The 17351-nt window shown below is 40.5% G+C and overlaps 2 protein-coding genes across 3 annotated transcripts in view; one reads left to right on the forward strand and one right to left on the reverse strand.

The window, feature by feature from the left end:
* SLC18A2 (solute carrier family 18 member A2) overlaps positions 1-13896 on the forward strand; it is a 30963-nt gene extending 17067 nt beyond the window's left edge. The window contains exons 9-15 of one of the 2 annotated variants that reach the window (XM_068198190.1): positions 1815-1910; positions 4766-4844; positions 5091-5142; positions 5556-5619; positions 6676-6795; positions 7359-7492; positions 9372-13896. In XM_068198190.1, coding sequence (XP_068054291.1) covers positions 1815-1910; positions 4766-4844; positions 5091-5142; positions 5556-5619; positions 6676-6795; positions 7359-7492; positions 9372-9482 — 656 coding nt within the window. In that variant the 3' untranslated portion in view covers positions 9483-13896. The remainder of the gene's footprint in view (positions 1-1814; positions 1911-4765; positions 4845-5090; positions 5143-5555; positions 5620-6675; positions 6796-7358; positions 7493-9371) is intronic. The other variant, XM_068198191.1, reaches the window with a different exon arrangement.
* PDZD8 (PDZ domain containing 8) overlaps positions 12041-17351 on the reverse strand; it is a 52973-nt gene continuing 47662 nt past the window's right edge. Inside the window, exon 5 of the mRNA XM_068198189.1 lies at positions 12041-16619. Coding sequence (XP_068054290.1) covers positions 14425-16619 — 2195 coding nt within the window. The 3' untranslated portion in view covers positions 12041-14424. The remainder of the gene's footprint in view (positions 16620-17351) is intronic.

The raw sequence follows: 17351 nt of genomic DNA on the forward strand, positions 1-17351 counted from the left end.
TCTCATTCAGTGAAGAAAAGATGTAGGACTCCTGCCCTTGACACATGGCACTTTAAAGAAAGGTCAGCTCTATGCAGGACTGAGGGAAAAAATAATTTATTTTCTTTTGGGGAAGCTTTGCTGAGGTAGCAGGCTCTTGGACTTTGCCCCCAGATTGAAGAGTATAGCTCAGGCTCTCACTTTTCTCTTGGGCACATTCTACAGGTCTGAAGCACCTTTATCCTCATATCCTTGAGTACTTTGGTGGTGCTTCCTGGCCTAAGGAGAAGTAGGTGCCACAACCGTGTGCAAGCACACCTGTGAGGTTTGTTCACCTTCCTTTGTGAGGTTTGCTCAGAATAGAACCAATCCTTTGCTGTTTAAGCTGTCTCAGTCAGAATGGTCCTGCTGCCTCTGCCTGAAATGTTTTTTCCAGCATCAAGGAAGCTGTTTGAGCATGGCTGATTTTGGCTTGGGAGAGCCCTAAGGTGTTTAACTGGGGCTCCTTACAGACCCACTCTGGGAGCTTGCACCCAAGTGGAAGGGTTGGCTTTTGTCTTTAGGGCAAAGAAGTGCTGAACTGTTGCTCCTTGCCTGGGGAAGGGAGCGAGCCAGCAAGTTCATTTTAGGAATTGTGGATACACAGTCTAATATATTCTGACAGGTTTGAGCAAAGAATGACATCAGTGCTCATTTGGTTTTGAACCTTGTGATGAGGAACTCCCTCCGAGAGAAATAATGTTTCTCTGACCTCTGAAAATTCAGCTTTAAAAAAAAAAAAAAAAAAAAAAAAAAAGTAAAATTTGTGTAGTAAATGACTGGAAGAGTCTGGAATATTTTCCTGAAATTCAGAGAATGTAAATATTAGGAAGAAAGATAGGAACACAAGTCTGCAGTTGTCACTTCCAGCAGTGATTCCCAAAAGCCATTTTTAAGGGATTAGCAGAGGGGACATGTCCTGTTGCCCTGCATTAAGCTTTGAGTGCCTGAGGGTCTTTTGAGTAAGCATGAAAGGCATCTTGAATCCCAAGAAATACCATGGGGTTTCATAATCTGAAGCTGAGGTGCAGCACTGAGGAGAGATGAACATGACACAAACCCACTGGAGCCTGGGTCTGCAGGCAGTGGTGTAGGGCAGGGCTGAGCTGGCAGGCAAGTCTGAATCAGCACTTCCATCACTTGTTATCCTTCGTGTCTGTGTTATTAAAGGTCCAGGGATTCAAAAGAGATTTGTAAGCATTTGAAATTCATAGGGCTGTGCAAGCTCAAAGCCAAACCCACGTTTGCTGCACAGGCTGGCTCACTGCTGCCTGTAGGATCTCGAGAGAAAATTCCCATTTGTGGGGAGCAGACATCCCTGTGCTTGTATCTTGGTATTTTCAGGATCAAGACCTCCACATCCTGTCATGTGGGGTAGGCCTGGTCTCTCAGATGACAGAGGCACAGGGGCACAGCCTGAGCCTCTTACACAACAGGGCCCTGGTATTGCCCCAGGAGACCAGGTAAAGACCAAGAGATTGTAGTTTTAGCTAATCATTTGTACAACAGACCTCATGAACTTTCCAAATGTCATCAAGCTCACTGTAAACTTTCACATTATGAAATAGCTTAACCTTTATTGTAGAATTTCTAGGAGAATAGAAACATATAAAAAGCAAGCCTTCGGTGATTTTACATTGTGTTCTATTTAATGTTAATCACCATCTGACACATGAAAAATAGGGCTTTAAAACTGCAATATTTTATGTAAAAGCATCCATTCTTTGCATGGTGTTTTGTTTATAGTCAAAAGAAATAATTACTACTATTTTTTCCCCTCCCCTTCTTTCTTTAAGGCTCAATCTGTTTTGCAAACATGGCTATTGCTATGCTTGAACCAGCTTTACCCATCTGGATGATGGAGACCATGTGCTCAAAAAAATGGCAGCTTGGTAAAGTACAGTATATTATTTGCATCTCCATATTTTGTCTATTGAATGCCTGATTTCTCGTCCTGTTAAGGATTATTTGCTTCAGGGGGTAATTTTTTTTTTTAACCATCTGTGAAGTGTCAGTGTTGAACCTGCACAATTAGAAACACTGGTATGTAAGAAAAATACACCGGGGTGATGTTATTGCAATAGAGGCTCCTGTAATGGGCTACACTCACATTTCAAGGCAAAATAGTTGTAGGCAGTCTCAGGACTGGTGTTGATCCAGCTCCACTGGGAATGCCAGCACTGCTCTGGCAGTGAATGTTGGCCAGGGCAGCTGCAAGTGTCTGTTGAGCTACAGAGCCAGCCTTGCAGAGCAAAACCTTTGTTTTCTGTTCTCCCTGTGGGGAATCCCTCCTGAGTCCCTAGTTTGAATTGCCCTGAGCAGGCAGGCACTGAGATCTGCAGCAGCTGCTCTGTGCTTGGTGCGAGCAGGCTCGTGGCAGCACACCCTCCTCCACATGCTGGCGTGTGGAAGAAAGATGGACTGCTGCTTAAAATGTGGCCACAGGGTCAGCAGGAGCACTTTCCCTTGGAATTTAGATATTTGGCTTCCTTTAGTGGTTACTTAAGCATCCCTTTCAACAGAAAGCAATGGGGAGCCCCACCTTGGACCTCGTTATGACTTTTAGCAGGGACACAGCCTTGGGAAACCAAGTCCATAAACATGGAGCATGCCTCATGTATCCATTTGCACTCCAGATAAGGCTGGGGCAGTTGCTTTCTCTTTGAGGTGAGCAAGAGCAGGAAAAAACCACCAGAAAGTGGATTGAATTCTAGTGAGTGACAAACTGTGTGTGAAAGGTTGATCTGAATCTTAAGTGGGGGATGCCCAGCCTTCATCTATCTCTGATTAATTTAATGATGGCATGAGGGTATTTTTTAATATCAGTGTATAATTTAAAAGAAAAACAAAAATCCTTCATGAAAATGATGTTCAGGTGATATCCCTGCTCTGTGTTAATGTACATATTGCACCCTGTAAAAAGCACGAACCTTTGTTCTAATTAATGCAATTGACATCTACAGTGGCCACAGATGCAGTTCTTAATGTACTGCTGAACCTGGCAATAACTTCTAGCCTGTAATACAGCAGAATGAACATGCAAACTTAGGTATTTTGAACGTCAAAAAGGAAAAATAAACATTGCCTATCTGCCGCGCCTATCTACCTCCCTCTCCAGTTTCATATTACTGGTGCAATAGAAATGAGATTTACAAATCTCTTCATTGAACACAAGTTACTAGAAGGAAAATATCCATTTTAAATGAAAACTGATTTAACCCCTTAATGATACAAGTAATTGACTCCATTTCACTTTGTCTGATTTGACAGCATTAATGAAAAATTTTAAGCCTCTTAAATTGTAAATTGAACTGCAGGGTTTTAAGCAAATTATTGTCTTATGCAATTGGAAGCCAGGTGTTTGAAGCATGATCTGAAGAAGGTATAAAGAACCTTGATTTGACCAATGAATATTACTGTGCATAAAGCCTATTTAGAAAATTATGGTTTTGCCTCAGTGTACCACAGCTTACAGACCAAGCTGTGCAAGTCTTATTTAGCAAGCCTTTGCAGTATAATTTCTCTTTTACAGCTGTCAAGGCCTGCTCTGTGTGACCATTTGGTATAACCAGATAGCTCCAAGCAGTACTGAAGTAGCTCTGGTTACACAGGCTAAAATGAAATCTTTCCCCAGCACCACCACTGTAACCCACAAGGTTTTTAATCACAGGATATTGCTGTGCTAAAAATTACCGCGTGATTTTTTTCTTATGAATATATCAGAGAGATGGGAAGGAAGATGGGTAGGCAGGAAATGAGAAAACCTATGTTGCCCTGGTGAAAGATGAGGAGCACACACACGCGAAGGCAGAGGTTGGATTGTGTACCCTGACACCATGGCTGCTTTCTGAACCTGGCTGGGTCCTGCCCTGGGACTTCTGTGTAAGGAGAGGATGAATCCTCCAGAACAGACTGTAAAAACTGGATTTTAAACCACAGATGTCACCAGACAACAGCATCTACTCCAGATACAGCCACTGCAGTGGCAACTTCACGGACAGAAAAACATTGCTGGTGCCAACAATGTGCTTTTGCAAGTGGAAGTGGGAAATGAGACAGAATTTACTCAGGTGTCTTCCTCTGCAAGCTGTTACAGTTTATTAAAAAAAATATTTTATTTAAACCAATATGTGATTAAAAAAATTAAAAATGCATTGGCTAAATAATTTTGATACAATTCTAAAAGGTTTTTTACCCTTGCATTGATACATGCTTGACTTCAGTCTGTGCTTGACCAAGGGCCATATCACAGCACTACAGACTTGCCTGTAACAGGAAGCTTAAGGGCATTCCCAGGCTTAGAGGGGACTGTCACCTGCAGAGCCACAGCAGCCCTGCTGTCCCCTCCTGCAGGGGGATTCACCCACCCTGAGCACCCTGGGCTGGCTGCATGTGCTGAGCATATGCTCCATAAGCCCTGAACGGCAGGAGAGCTGCTCTCCTTGACCTCTCCCAAAGCTTATTGCAGTCAGATATAAACTTTTTGCTCTTTGTTGTTCTGTCCCCTCTCCCAGACCAGTTCTTGGATCTAATGCTGAAAAACTCTTTTCAAAGGCATCACGTTGCTCCTGCATTTCACAGATGATGTCCTTAGATTTCACGGGAAGGCTGCAACAAACCGGATATTTGATTCTTCGGGCTCTATTAGATGTGTCCAGATCAAAATTGCAGTGTCTGGCATTTATTAGTTTCTTCTAGCACTTCACTGAAATCCTTGCTGATAAAACATCTCATTCATATTTTTCAGGCGTTGCTTTTCTTCCAGCCAGCATCTCTTATCTCATTGGGACGAATCTTTTTGGGATACTTGCGCACAAAATTGGAAGGTATGCCTAATTTAAAAATACTAATCACCTTCCAGTCTCTTCATGTACCATTTCCAATGTTTCCCAGGGCAGTTTATTGATAGTGGAAATTATTAAAGCTTGTTCTATAGGAGCAAAATTGATTTTTTTGAACACATTGCTACTTTTGCTGTTTAACTCAGAGCTTCAGACATGGCTTTGAAACATTCCGGTTCAGCTCTAATATCTCATGATCACCATCTCTGAGTGATGTTTCTTCTTTGGTAGGTGGCTTTGTGCTTTGCTTGGGATGCTGATCGTGGGAATAAGTATCTTATGTGTAAGTAGACAATCACACATCTTTTAAATCATGTGAATGTTTGTGTGCTCATCTTCAAATACGTGCTTTTCCCATGAGAGTTTTATGACACGTTATTAAACAAAGCGTGGTTAATAAGTTCCAGATCAGAGTTTTGAGTGCTTTCCAATTTCAGTGCTTCAATTATTTTTAGAAATGATGACTCTGAGAGGAGCATGCTCCTCTGTTGAGCTGTCACTCAGCAGTTTATAATAGTAAGCGTGTCAGTGGTTTAATGGCACAGTTGTCTGAAATGACAGCTCAGAACAAGGATCAAACTCTCAGATCTCTACAAAGTGGGCCGTAACTACTTGGAGAATTATCTCAGAAAAAGAAGCTAACCTCATTAGCATGTGCAGTGTGATGTAATTAACGGCCTGAAATTTCCTTTATAGGTTCCATTTGCTAAAAACATTTATGGGCTCATAGCACCAACTTTTGGAGTTGGATTTGCCATAGGTAAGAACATTTGCAATGAGATCTTACAATCTGTTATTTCTGTAAAAATTATTTGATATGAAGTTACACAGAATATCAGGTTTTTTGCCATTCTGATTTAACAGTGCTGCAGCCTGAGCTGTGGCCCAAACTGGCAGGCAGAGCAAGAAGGATTAAGGGACAGTGCTTACGGAGTTTGGACCAGGCTGCTTTAGACCAGCTGGACCCCCAAGCCTGTCCAGAACTGCTCCATCAACCTAAACAGATCTTTCAACCTGTCCATGAATGTAAATTTGTTTTTAGAAATGCATCTGTGCATTGCCCCAAACCCACAGCCTTTCCTGTAGAGGAAAAGGATTTATATTGACATTTCCACCGGAAAAAAAAAAGGCTTAAATTTTTTGTACATAAAGAGGAATTCCCAAGCTCACACACATGTACTCCTCAAGTAACATGTGTGAACTTTCCTTACACTGGGCTGTGCAGGCAGGCTGCAGTGGGGACCCTGCCTTGCTTTCCAGAGCTTGGCTGCTCAGCCAATGTTCTGGGGCATCTCCACATGAGGGGTGTGTAGTGAGGAAAGAAGCTACAGGCACCAATTCAGATCCCAAGTATCTCAGCAGTTTTGTGAGCTGTTTGTGCTGTTTCTTGCCAGAAATTAGGGTGTGTATCAAAAGACAGGATAAAAACACCATAAATAATTCTGACTGGGGGCTAGTGCTGTCTTTTAGGCCTTCAGTCAGGGTTAGGTTCACACCAGGTAATTTCCCCGTAATTACTTGGCAGATAATGGGGAGGTGGGAGGTTTGCTCAGACAGTTGGTGGGAAGTGTGGATACACCCTAAATTCACATCTCTCCAGTCCTCTGGCAGGTGCCACATGTACACCTGTATACATGTCCACGTGCGACCCCAGACACAGCAAAGACCATAAAAAGCAAAGCTAATACAGACTATCTTTTACTTTTTAACAAGCACCCTTTTAGCTGCTTTTGCATCCCTTCTTAGCACATACTTCACCAAGATGTTAAAAGAAGGGGAAGAAAAAGGCAGCATTTCCCTGGGATGTGTTTTGCAGGGATGGTGGACTCCTCCATGATGCCAATCATGGGCTACCTGGTGGATCTGCGCCACGTGTCAGTCTACGGCAGTGTGTATGCAATAGCTGACGTTGCCTTTTGCATGGGTTTTGCCATAGGTAAGTCCAGCCTTTCCCTGCCTGGAAAACACAGTTAAGAAAAGGGCGATCTGCTACAATTCCAGCTGTGAAACCCAGTGGTACTTGCAGGTTTTATGAGAAGGGGTTCTCATTTTCTGCAAGAAGTCAGAGCAGGGGGAATTGTGTTTGGCATCTGTTCCCCTGCTCTGCAGCAATTTGTGCTCTCTTCACGAGCTGTAAGAAGCTTGAAGGTGTCGGAAGGCACTGAACACAAATGGGATGTGCTGAGGAAAGAGGCCTTGGAGCATTTAAAACTAACACCACAGCTGTGCTCCAAGGGTCTGTGAGGGGAATCCCTCCCCACTGACCCCCTGCCTCCTTGAGAGCATGACACAGATGCCCTGAGGAACATCTCTAATCTTCTCAAGGAATGTGAGCTATGGAGCCAGGACAGTTTTATGATATAATTACAGACATGTCTTTACATTCCTCAAATCTGTTTGTAAGATGAGGGGTTTGTGTACAGAATTACTGTTGTTTAAAGTGTCTGCTGCAAAGTTTGTGTCTGAACAATCTCAGAAAAGGGTTTTTATCTGTACAAGGTCCATCTGCTGGTGGTGCCATTGCCAAGGCCATTGGATTCCCATGGCTCATGACAATTATAGGAATTGTGGATATCCTCTTTGCTCCCCTGTGCTTTTTCCTTCGAAGTCCACCTGCCAAAGAGGAGAAAATGGTAAGTGTAACTTGGTGGTTTTTTTTTTTTTATTTTGTTTTTTTGCAGTGAAACAAATGATAACTTATATTTGCATCTTTGCCTCTAACTTCCTCAAAACAGGACCAGCACAGTGTATTTCACCCTCAGGCATTAACTTTGGGATGAGGTCCCCCTTCTTTCTAGGTACAAGATGTATAAAGGCAATCCCTTTATTAGTTAGATGTTAGAAAGTCACAAATTTGATTTTTATGAAGCAGGGTCCTGCTTCATAACATCCTTCATGACGTTCCTCTGGATCAGCAGATGCTGTGGTGGAGTCAGTAGAGAATTCATTTCTCTTTTCCTTGAGGAGCCAGAACTCTATTGGCCAATTGACCAAATTATTCCATGGTGTGCCCCAACCTGTTTTTTTCCCATGGTCCTCTGGGAAAAATATATTAAAAAATATACCACAGTATATTTAGAATATTTTGAATAATCTTTTTTCCTCCTTCTCCTTCCTTCATACAGTTCACCTATCCCTACAAACTAGTGTCTTCTCTTGTCCAATATGTACCACAGGGCTTCTCTCTCTATTTTTTTTTTTTTTTTTAATATAAATTTGCCAAAGACTTAATGATCTGGAGCACTCAGTGCTCCCCAGCCACTGTAGGGTGTGTAAGAACAATGTCACCATCTGGAGGTTTAGCCCACTCAGCACTCCATCCTTGCTCTTCCTGAAAGGCTGATCTGGGCCCAAAATGTAGTTGCTGGTTGTTTATTTGGGTGAAAAGAAACTGATTTTGCATGGTCATGGTCTTACTCAGCAGTGGCACAGCTCTGCAAGGTAAGGACAGCACCTGATGTTTGTGCTGCTCACTTTGTACTGGCAGAAGGTGGAAAATTGAATCTTGCTGACTGAAATAATGGTGTGTGTGAGGCCAGAGACCTTCTGTTTGGCTCATATTTGGACTGCAGAATCCCAGTTAATCCCTTGTCATGACCTTTGCTGAATGCACTGGTTTAGTTTGTTTTGGTTTTTGTACATTAAATAAGGCTGAGGAACAGAAAGGAAAAAAAAATCAGCTGCTGTTCCCTGGCAGTATAAAATTTATCATTTACTTCTATGGTCCCTGACAGTTTCATTTGTAACATCACAAGCCCTGAAGGGACAGGATCTCTCCCCATGGCTCCAACACTTTCCAGCACCTGCCACCTCTAATATACCTTTAAATGCAAAATAGCTCCTGTTCCCAAAGTGGCTCATGGCTGTAAAGTGATGCACCAATTCTTTCAGGCTGGAGGAGAGTCAAAAGGAGGGTCCCAAAATTGTGGTCTTTGCATAATTATTAACACCCAAACTTAATCACACTCATCATGAAGAACACTACACAGCTGCTCCAAAACTCCCTGGGAAATTTCAGCCCAGAGAATTTAGTATTTTATCTGACCCTTACCATGATTACCACTTCTAGCTTGCTGAGGGTGTCAAAGCACAGTATTGGGACCACCACTCCTGGCACCAACCACTCCTCATCTATGCTGTTCTGGATCTCCATGGAAAGAGGGGACAAAAGCATTAAAGGAGAATTGGCTTGAAGCAGTAGGACTGCTCTTGACCATTCATCCAGGTTTTAACAGATGGAAATGAATTATGGGAGGGGTAAACTACTGTTTCTGGAGAGCAGGTAGATGTATTTCAATAATACCTGGGCTGAAATACTGGAAACAGAAATTTTCCAGAGCTGTCTTTAGCATCAAGATCCCTCCTCACATGGACCTGTGGACTCCATTTACTCTAACTGCAATCAGTTTGGGCTCTGCCTCAAGGGAGGAGAGGTGAATCCCTGAGTGGAGCATGCAGCCCCAGCCTCAGCTGGATGCCAAGCAGGAATACTCACACTCTGTTTTCTTCCAGGCAATACTCATGGATCACAACTGTCCCGTGAAAACAAAAATGTACACCCAGAACAACATCCAGTCCTACCCCATAGGTGAAGAAGAGGAGGAATATGAAAGTGACGAGTAACAGAAAAGCCATATAACATATTTAGGTGTACAAAATGCTGTGGTTCATGTGAAACATCTCATCCAGAAATAGGTTTTAGTTGTACTGTACATTTAATAGTGAAATGGTCAGAAAAACCAAAGGTATATTATTTATTGCCCGTGACTATAAAGCAGACTGCAAACCGCCTTATGGGGGGAAAGAGCTTTTATAGACCATTTGTATAGTGTTACTCTTTGTGTATTTAATTTTATTGAATATTACACTCTATTTTTTATTAAATGTGTAGTATAAATCTGTATAAAATGTGAATTTTAACTATTTGGTTTTTAAAGTCACCTCATTGAGAGTATTTCATATTTTCAGTCATAGCTTACTGTCAAACTTGAGTCTTTCTTATTTAATTGGAAATTTAAAAAAGCAACCCTCAAAGAAAACCCAATTTGCATCCTTTTAAGTGACCCCCTTATAAGTGCATTGAGAGGAGCTGGAATTCAGAGTGTGGACAGCACTATCACTTTTTTCCTCAACTTCATGTCATAATAATATATACAAAAAACTAAATAAGAGGCACAACTTCTCTGCCAGTTTAAATACTGAGTTCTCGCTGAACCACCAATGTTGAGGAAAACATGTTGTTAAACAGATGAGTGTATTGCTATTATTGGTATTTAACGAAGTTTTAATCAAGCAGTTGTGCAATATGAAGCCCCCAAACACAGAGCACAGGTATACAAGTGGGTATGAGCATGCACTGTTCCTGTCCCTTAGCAGGGAATGTAACAGCATGAGGATTCTTTTTTTCATTTCTATCTTTTGGATCTTTTAACATATTTCAACTTTATTTTAGTTGCATCTTCAGTGACTGGTTAGGAAAAGCTGCAGTATTACAGTATTTAGACTTAGCATGTACTGAAAGTCAGCTGCTAACTGGAGCAGTTCAAACAACTCTTTCACATGTATTAATGTATACATCTAAAAATTCAATGTACATTTATTTTTTTAAATGAGTTCAAATACACTCTTTGCTTAAAAAAATGGAAGAAACAGCCAGCTTGTTGCCAGTCTTTCATAACTTTTGGGGACACAGCCCAATACAGGTGAAGCAATGTATTAGGCAGTCCCTGTCTGCACGTATTAAAAACAAGACTTGGAAAGAAAGCATTTTAAAAACAATCCCAATGTCCTTTTCAACCATGGTGTATAATCTCATTTGTAAAATGAAAATCTTTATGTGCCTTCTCTCATGTAATTGCAGATGTTTTATGTACTACAGCATAGATACTATGTTTACATATAGTTTTGTAAAGCGCATATACTATGGTCAAAAAATATGAAAAATATAGTGGATCAAACTTCAAGTATTGCTCTGTCAATAATTATGCATTCAGAACGCATCAAAATAAAGTTATCTGACAGAAGTTCATGATCTATTGTAATAAAGTGAAAAAAGGATTCAAAAAGAACGACCCCCCATCATGATTTGCCTTATGCAGTGTGCTTTACCAGTGTGGGGAGAGCTGTCAGGAAAGCATTTCTCAGAGCTCCTTCAGAAACCAAGATTCTGTTGTGTGATGAATTCTTCCCTGTCACCAAGTAATAATTGTGCAGATCAGTGACTACTTACATCAGGCTCAGATTTTACTGTGATTTGCACTCTTGAAACTTTGCCCCAAGAGATGTTATTCTACTTAATTTCACTGAAGTCTTTTGGTCAACATCAAATTGTTAATCTGATCAAATTTGAGACTGAAATACCAATGCAAGAATTCTGAATTATACAGTGTTCATCCTTTTGCCAGCTGATCAACCAATGTATTTCTTCAATTCACTAATATATAATTCAAACATAGCAACTCACACATTTTTTTAAAAAGCTTTCTTCATGGCTTGGTTTGGAATTTTTGAGCACATCAAAACCAAGGAGTTTGCATTAATCTGCAACATGAGTATGAGGAGGAGAACCAAGGAGAGAGAAATGGATCACGTTCCTTTTCTGCAGCTAGAGCCAGGTTTATGCTGGGCCTGAGGGAGCAACATCTTCCCAGGATTTGCTGAGCAGATCAATGCAGTGCAGTGGCTCCCCTTCTCTTGCTCCCCTCCTGCTCCACCAGAAGAGGAAGATCAATTAAAATCCACACAGACAACTCATGTTTGTAACCTCTGTGCCACTTTTCTCCCCACTGCCAAATAAAAACTTAGCAGTTGTTTAAGATTTTTTGAGTAATGAGCAACCAAATCTTTTTTTGGTGACAGGAAGAAATTTTACTCAGAAAATACACAAAAAATACCCCTTCTGTCTTGGAAAAATGTGTATTTTGTGTATTTTGATCTGTGTCAATTCAGGTGTGATAAAGACATTTTATTAATTTGCTCCCACTATTTATTCCTCCTCTGCAGCTGTAAATTTCCACAGATGCTTTGTTTCAAATTTCTCAGCCCGAATAATCCAGTTATCAGTAGTTTTATATAATGCAAAATGTGTTTCTCCCCTGAAGATCCTTCCTTTAAGAGGTGGCTTTAGATGATAAGCTACTGCAAACAGAAGTGTTTAAAAACATTGACACAATGCAAGAAAGTTGATAATTTAGCAAAACTATTTTATTAAAGCTTATTTTCATGATAAAATAATAGCCAACAAAATCATATTAGGCAGGTCTTCTGCAAATGTGTGTAGCTGCCACCTATTCAGATATCATTAAATCAAGATATTCTTGTTTTCTGTGGTATTCTTTATTTTCAGCTATTTACAGTCAAGCATGAAGCAAAGATTACATCAGGAATGTAGTATTACAATTTCCCCCTGGAGATTCACTGCTTATTGTAAATAATGCCAGATAGGAATTCATGTTTTCCTTCTTGCCACTAAAATACAACTATTTTGCCCTTTTTCCATTCAGTATATTTAAAAATATTGCACTACATTTAATTTACCTCTTACAATCATCATCATTAGCAACACAATGCGAGGAAAATGATATCCAGCTTTTCTTACCCCCCGTGTTACACCAGTCAATTTAAAACCATGAATGTGTTTTTTGAAATCAGTATTTGCATTGTTTTCACAGCTCCTTCATGTGCACCAGGGCTTAAATGAAGCACTTGGATATATTTGAAAACCTCTGTAGTAGTCTGTAAGAGCAATCACTGATGGCATTGAATGCAGATCACCACCAATGGTAAGCTGCTGAGAAAATGGAGTGGGGAAGTCTGAATATGCATCTCAAGCAAATATAGGTTAAATCACTTTTAGACAAGAAGGGAAACTAATTTTGTGCGATTATTTGCTGAAGCTTAATTTCAGAAGTGTGTCACATGCCTGTTTTAGCATGGATAGTTTTCCATACATCAACTAAGTAGTATCAACTGCCCAGAACTCACTAAAAAGTGCAAGTAGTTGCATGACTGGCAGTAACCATTTTGCTTAGAAGCACAAGCACGCTCTTCCATGGTGAAAACCACTGCTTCTCAATTTTGCCCATCATAAACTAAACCAAGAAGCAAATTTAAAGGAGAGGTACATTACAGATGATCTCAAAACCTGAAGGAGTTATTTTTACCAACTCTAACTCCACTCCCACAAAGGCTTTTTTTTCATACTACCAGCAATACCAGTGATAATGATACGAGTACCTAGCACAGTACCTAAAATAAAGATGATATTTTATACAAAATTTCTATACATAGAAGATGAAACAATGTCTACAGGAAATAAATAAGAATGATGGCCTTAGCCAGGTGATGCTAAGATCCACAGTTTACACATAGCACAAGACCAGACAGTTCTTTTCAAAAGCAGCTGGCTGAATTTCTTTCTCATCTCTACTGGACTCACAAATTGACTCAAATAAAACATGTTATATACACTATAGGACATTTTGCTGACAAAGGTGATCCTTCTGCTCAGACTCTATCTTCTGTCTGAGAAGCTGAATGCAACATATCATGCTATGATTACTCAAAAGTGTTGAAAGAACATTAGTTACTTTGTATTTTGCACCTTAAGCTTTCCAAAATGATAAGTCTGCAGCAAAGTATTAATTTCTTTATATTACTTACACCATCATTACATGCTTTTTCACAGAAGGCAATGAAACCTCCAACTCTTGTGAAGAACAACTTTCCTTTATCAGGCTATCAGATAATACAACATCACAAACATATGATTTCATTCTGGAAGGCAACGAGCCTCTTACCTTGAAAATATTCCCAATTAAAATATTATGAGATACCAGTTTATACTTTGATATCTAACAATAGTCCAAAGTTCTAAGGAGGCTTTTTTTTAGCACAGCATTACTATATTTCATGTTAAATACAAACTACAAAAAGTTCTTGCATTTAACAAAAACATGGAAAACAAATGATATGCAATGGTAACTTCAATAAGTATTAACAACAAAGAAAATTAAAGACCTTTTGTTTGCTTTCATGATATGTTTGGCAAAAAATATACAACTACCTAGAAGACATACAATTAAACTGTGATCAACACTTAAAAGCCTGGCCCCTTGGTGACTTCTGAGTCAGTCATCAGCTTAGGCATGCAACAAGCTTATTAATGTTTTCATCATACAATGGATACTAAACATCTTGAAAACCCTGCCTGTTTCCCATTGAAAACACTAGTTACAAAAAAAAAATGCAGAGAGGGGAAGTGGGGTCAAGTAATGCATTATGGAAACCACACACATTGATGTGAAATGGTAAGGTTACATAATTAGAAAAAATAAAAATAAGTTATTAAAAATAAATTTCCAATATAAACTCCAAAGTGTAGTTTTAACCAGCTAGTTTAACAAAATGACGGTGCTGTAGCTGGAGAAGAACCACTATTAGCAATTAACTGTGGAGAAGCAGGACACGCACATTATACCAGTGTTTTAATGTAATTTGTGTGTGTTTGGAGTTAAGTGCAAAGTATTCTTTTAGTCCATTCCTTCAAAGACTAAATATGTAAATATCAGTCTACTGATTGAGGTGGATCAACTGGTTCTTCTGATATGATGTTCAATGTTGGAGCCTCTGTCAGACTGCCATCTTCGCTATCCACTTCTTCTGCTATACTGGGTTCCTCGAAATCTTTAGTCACTTTTTTGGATTGCCTCTCTAAGAACATGTTCTCCAGGGACTCTATATCCTCAATGCCTGCCCTGTAGTGGATCATGAGCAGCGTGAGGGCCTGCAGTCTCTCACCCGACTTAGCCAGCGCAGCAGAAATCAGGGCTTTTTTCCTCACGTCTGTCGTCTCCTTTTCTTCTTTAACCAGCGAATTATTGTTTTCCAGCTCTTGGTCTATTTCATTCTGCAGCTTATCCAACATAAACTCCAATTTCTGAAAACGCTCCTCTGTGGGTAAACTTCTGTAGAGATCACGCCCGATTTCCTTCACAGCAATGAAGACGCTGTCATCGAGGCCGCCCTCCTTGCGGACCAGCTTGATGCCGGTGCCCGCGGCGCGCTTGGAGGGGCTGCTGGGCCCGCTGAGCTCGGTGTCACTGCTCTCGTTGTCAGACGTGTTCGGGGTGTGCTTTGGCGAAGGCTCGGCCACGTCCGGCCCCTGCTCGGCCAGGCGGCTTTTGGGCACCTGCCGGAGGTTCAGCAGCCGGGTGCTCGTGTTGATGATGTGCCTGGTCAGACCTGTAGTTCTGTTAGCAGACTTAGCCTCGGAATCAACCCGAGGGGCTGCGGCTGCAGGAGCCTCCTGTCCCTCAGCTCTGCTGCTGCCCCCAGTTCGATCGAGCCGCTTTTCAGCCCCTACACAAAAGGGCATCTCTGTTAAACATTTTTCTTGACATTTCTTATGGCAAACGTAAGCACAGAACATGCACTGCGAAGCTGCTTTAGTCCATACTTTCTTTTTGCAGTAATCACACCAAGTTGGATTCTGAAACTGAGTATCTTGAAAGTTATGCTTGTTCTCTGTGAGAACTTGTCCCATGAAAGGATCCTCTTTCTGAAGGGCACGAGCTTCCTCTTCTAAGTGACACTCTCTCTCTTTCTCCAGAAATATGCTTGAATCATCAATTTCACCTTCTTTTAAATATTTGAATTGTAAAGTTACATCACCGTAACAAAATTTTTCATTGAAACCTTTATGAGTTGTCAAACTCCGCAACGCTGTTCGGGTGACTGCTGCTTTAGGTGTAGGAGCATGCAGTTGAAATTTTCTAACAAATTCCATTGAGGATGTAGCTAGACAATCTAAAGCAATTTCTTCAAGTTTTATGCTTGCATATCCTAAGCAGATAAAACCACCTGCTTTGAAAGGGTCTCTGCACCACAGTGCAACATTAAGGTACTTATGGTATTTTTCTACTTCAAATAGACAAGAGGATGTTCTCATCATTGGCCACCGGCCCTGACGGTTTTTATAAGGAATTTCTGGTGACTCCCATGTTCGATGATCATCGCTATCTTTGCAACTACGTGCATTTTCTGTGAGTCCATCTTTTAATGTATCTTGCTTTGGTGCTGTTACTACTTTTGATACTGCTGGGTCTTCTAGCTGATCACTAATTTTAATTAGCTTCTCTGTAGATTTTTCTCCGATATTTGCAGGTGGAGGTGGCCTCTCTGGTTTATCAGAACATACACCTGCAGTTTCTAACACAGTTTGGCTATCACTAGTACACAAAGTAGGCTTAATTTGTGGCCTAGGTGGCACAGGAGGCTTAGTACTAGATCCTTGCGACTGTTTACCCGTTGGCTGTGGTGCATCTGAAACCTCAACAGTTTTAGGTGTTGCCACTTTAGCCCCATCTTTTTGTTGCATTTTTGATGCTGCCTGGTAATTTCCTAAATGCAGTTTTCGATTCAGGATGGGGGATATAGTTCCAAGAGGTTTAGCAGCAGCAAGAATTACTACCGACCGTTTGGGACTTGGAGATGTTGGCAGATCTTCTTTTTGGTCAGGTGCATCACAAGCTAAGTCTTCAAATTCTGAATCAAAATCTCTGCTATCAGTATCAGCTGCTAAACTATTCTGGTCATCTTCTGCCTGTGCCAAGAAAGTTGTGTCCTCCAATTGTCCAAATCCATCCTGCAGTGCTGAGCCATGCTGATTACACCCAACAGGCCTTTCGTAAAAGACTAAAACTCTGTCCCCAGCTTGTCTAATAAGTTTCAACACTTGAACAGTTGATGTGATTTTAACACCTATTTAAAAAAAAGACAAACATTATTAAGTTCTAATTATGATAATAATCTAAGTGACCAAAAATAGTCAACAAACACATTGTTGCTCAGCAACAAAGGAAGTCAGTTATGACATAAGAGCTTAATTGAAATGTAACAGATGGATTCTCTCCACTTTACTCATATAAATATGGAGCTGGGAAAAATAATTACATAAAATACTCCAGCTTGCTGCTCGTAATAATACTGTAACCTTACACAGTAATGTTGATTTGATATGGAAACAGTTTTAACCGTCCTCTTACTGTAAGTTTGGACTTTTCAGCAGTAGAACTTTAACAAAGGACTCAAAAAAGTTGGGTATCTTTAAATAAAGTTATAACAGAAGCAGGATAAAATGAAAATACTTCCAATGTGTTAACAAAATATGGGCATAGTGCTACATTATCAGTGTGGCTGGAGTGAGCTGAACCATCTTCCTGAGCAGAACTTTCAGAGCCATTTGATGTATCTCCAAATTACATGCAAGCCAAAATATCTTATTGAGCACACAGTCCAAATACAGTCATGCAGGGGATCACATAAAAATGACTTTTCCTTTGTTCTAAAGCTATCATCAGCTATATATTGAAAGGAACTGAAAACCCTTTTAAATTACTGGAGTATTGAAATGGGGATTTATTTAGGCAGTACCTAAGCTAAAGAACTTATTGTAGACTTTAAGCTCTGGTCTGTAAAACCTCTGTAAAAGGT

This window comes from Anomalospiza imberbis, chromosome 8 (assembly GCF_031753505.1).
Source record: "Anomalospiza imberbis isolate Cuckoo-Finch-1a 21T00152 chromosome 8, ASM3175350v1, whole genome shotgun sequence".
NCBI lineage: Eukaryota > Metazoa > Chordata > Aves > Passeriformes > Viduidae > Anomalospiza > Anomalospiza imberbis.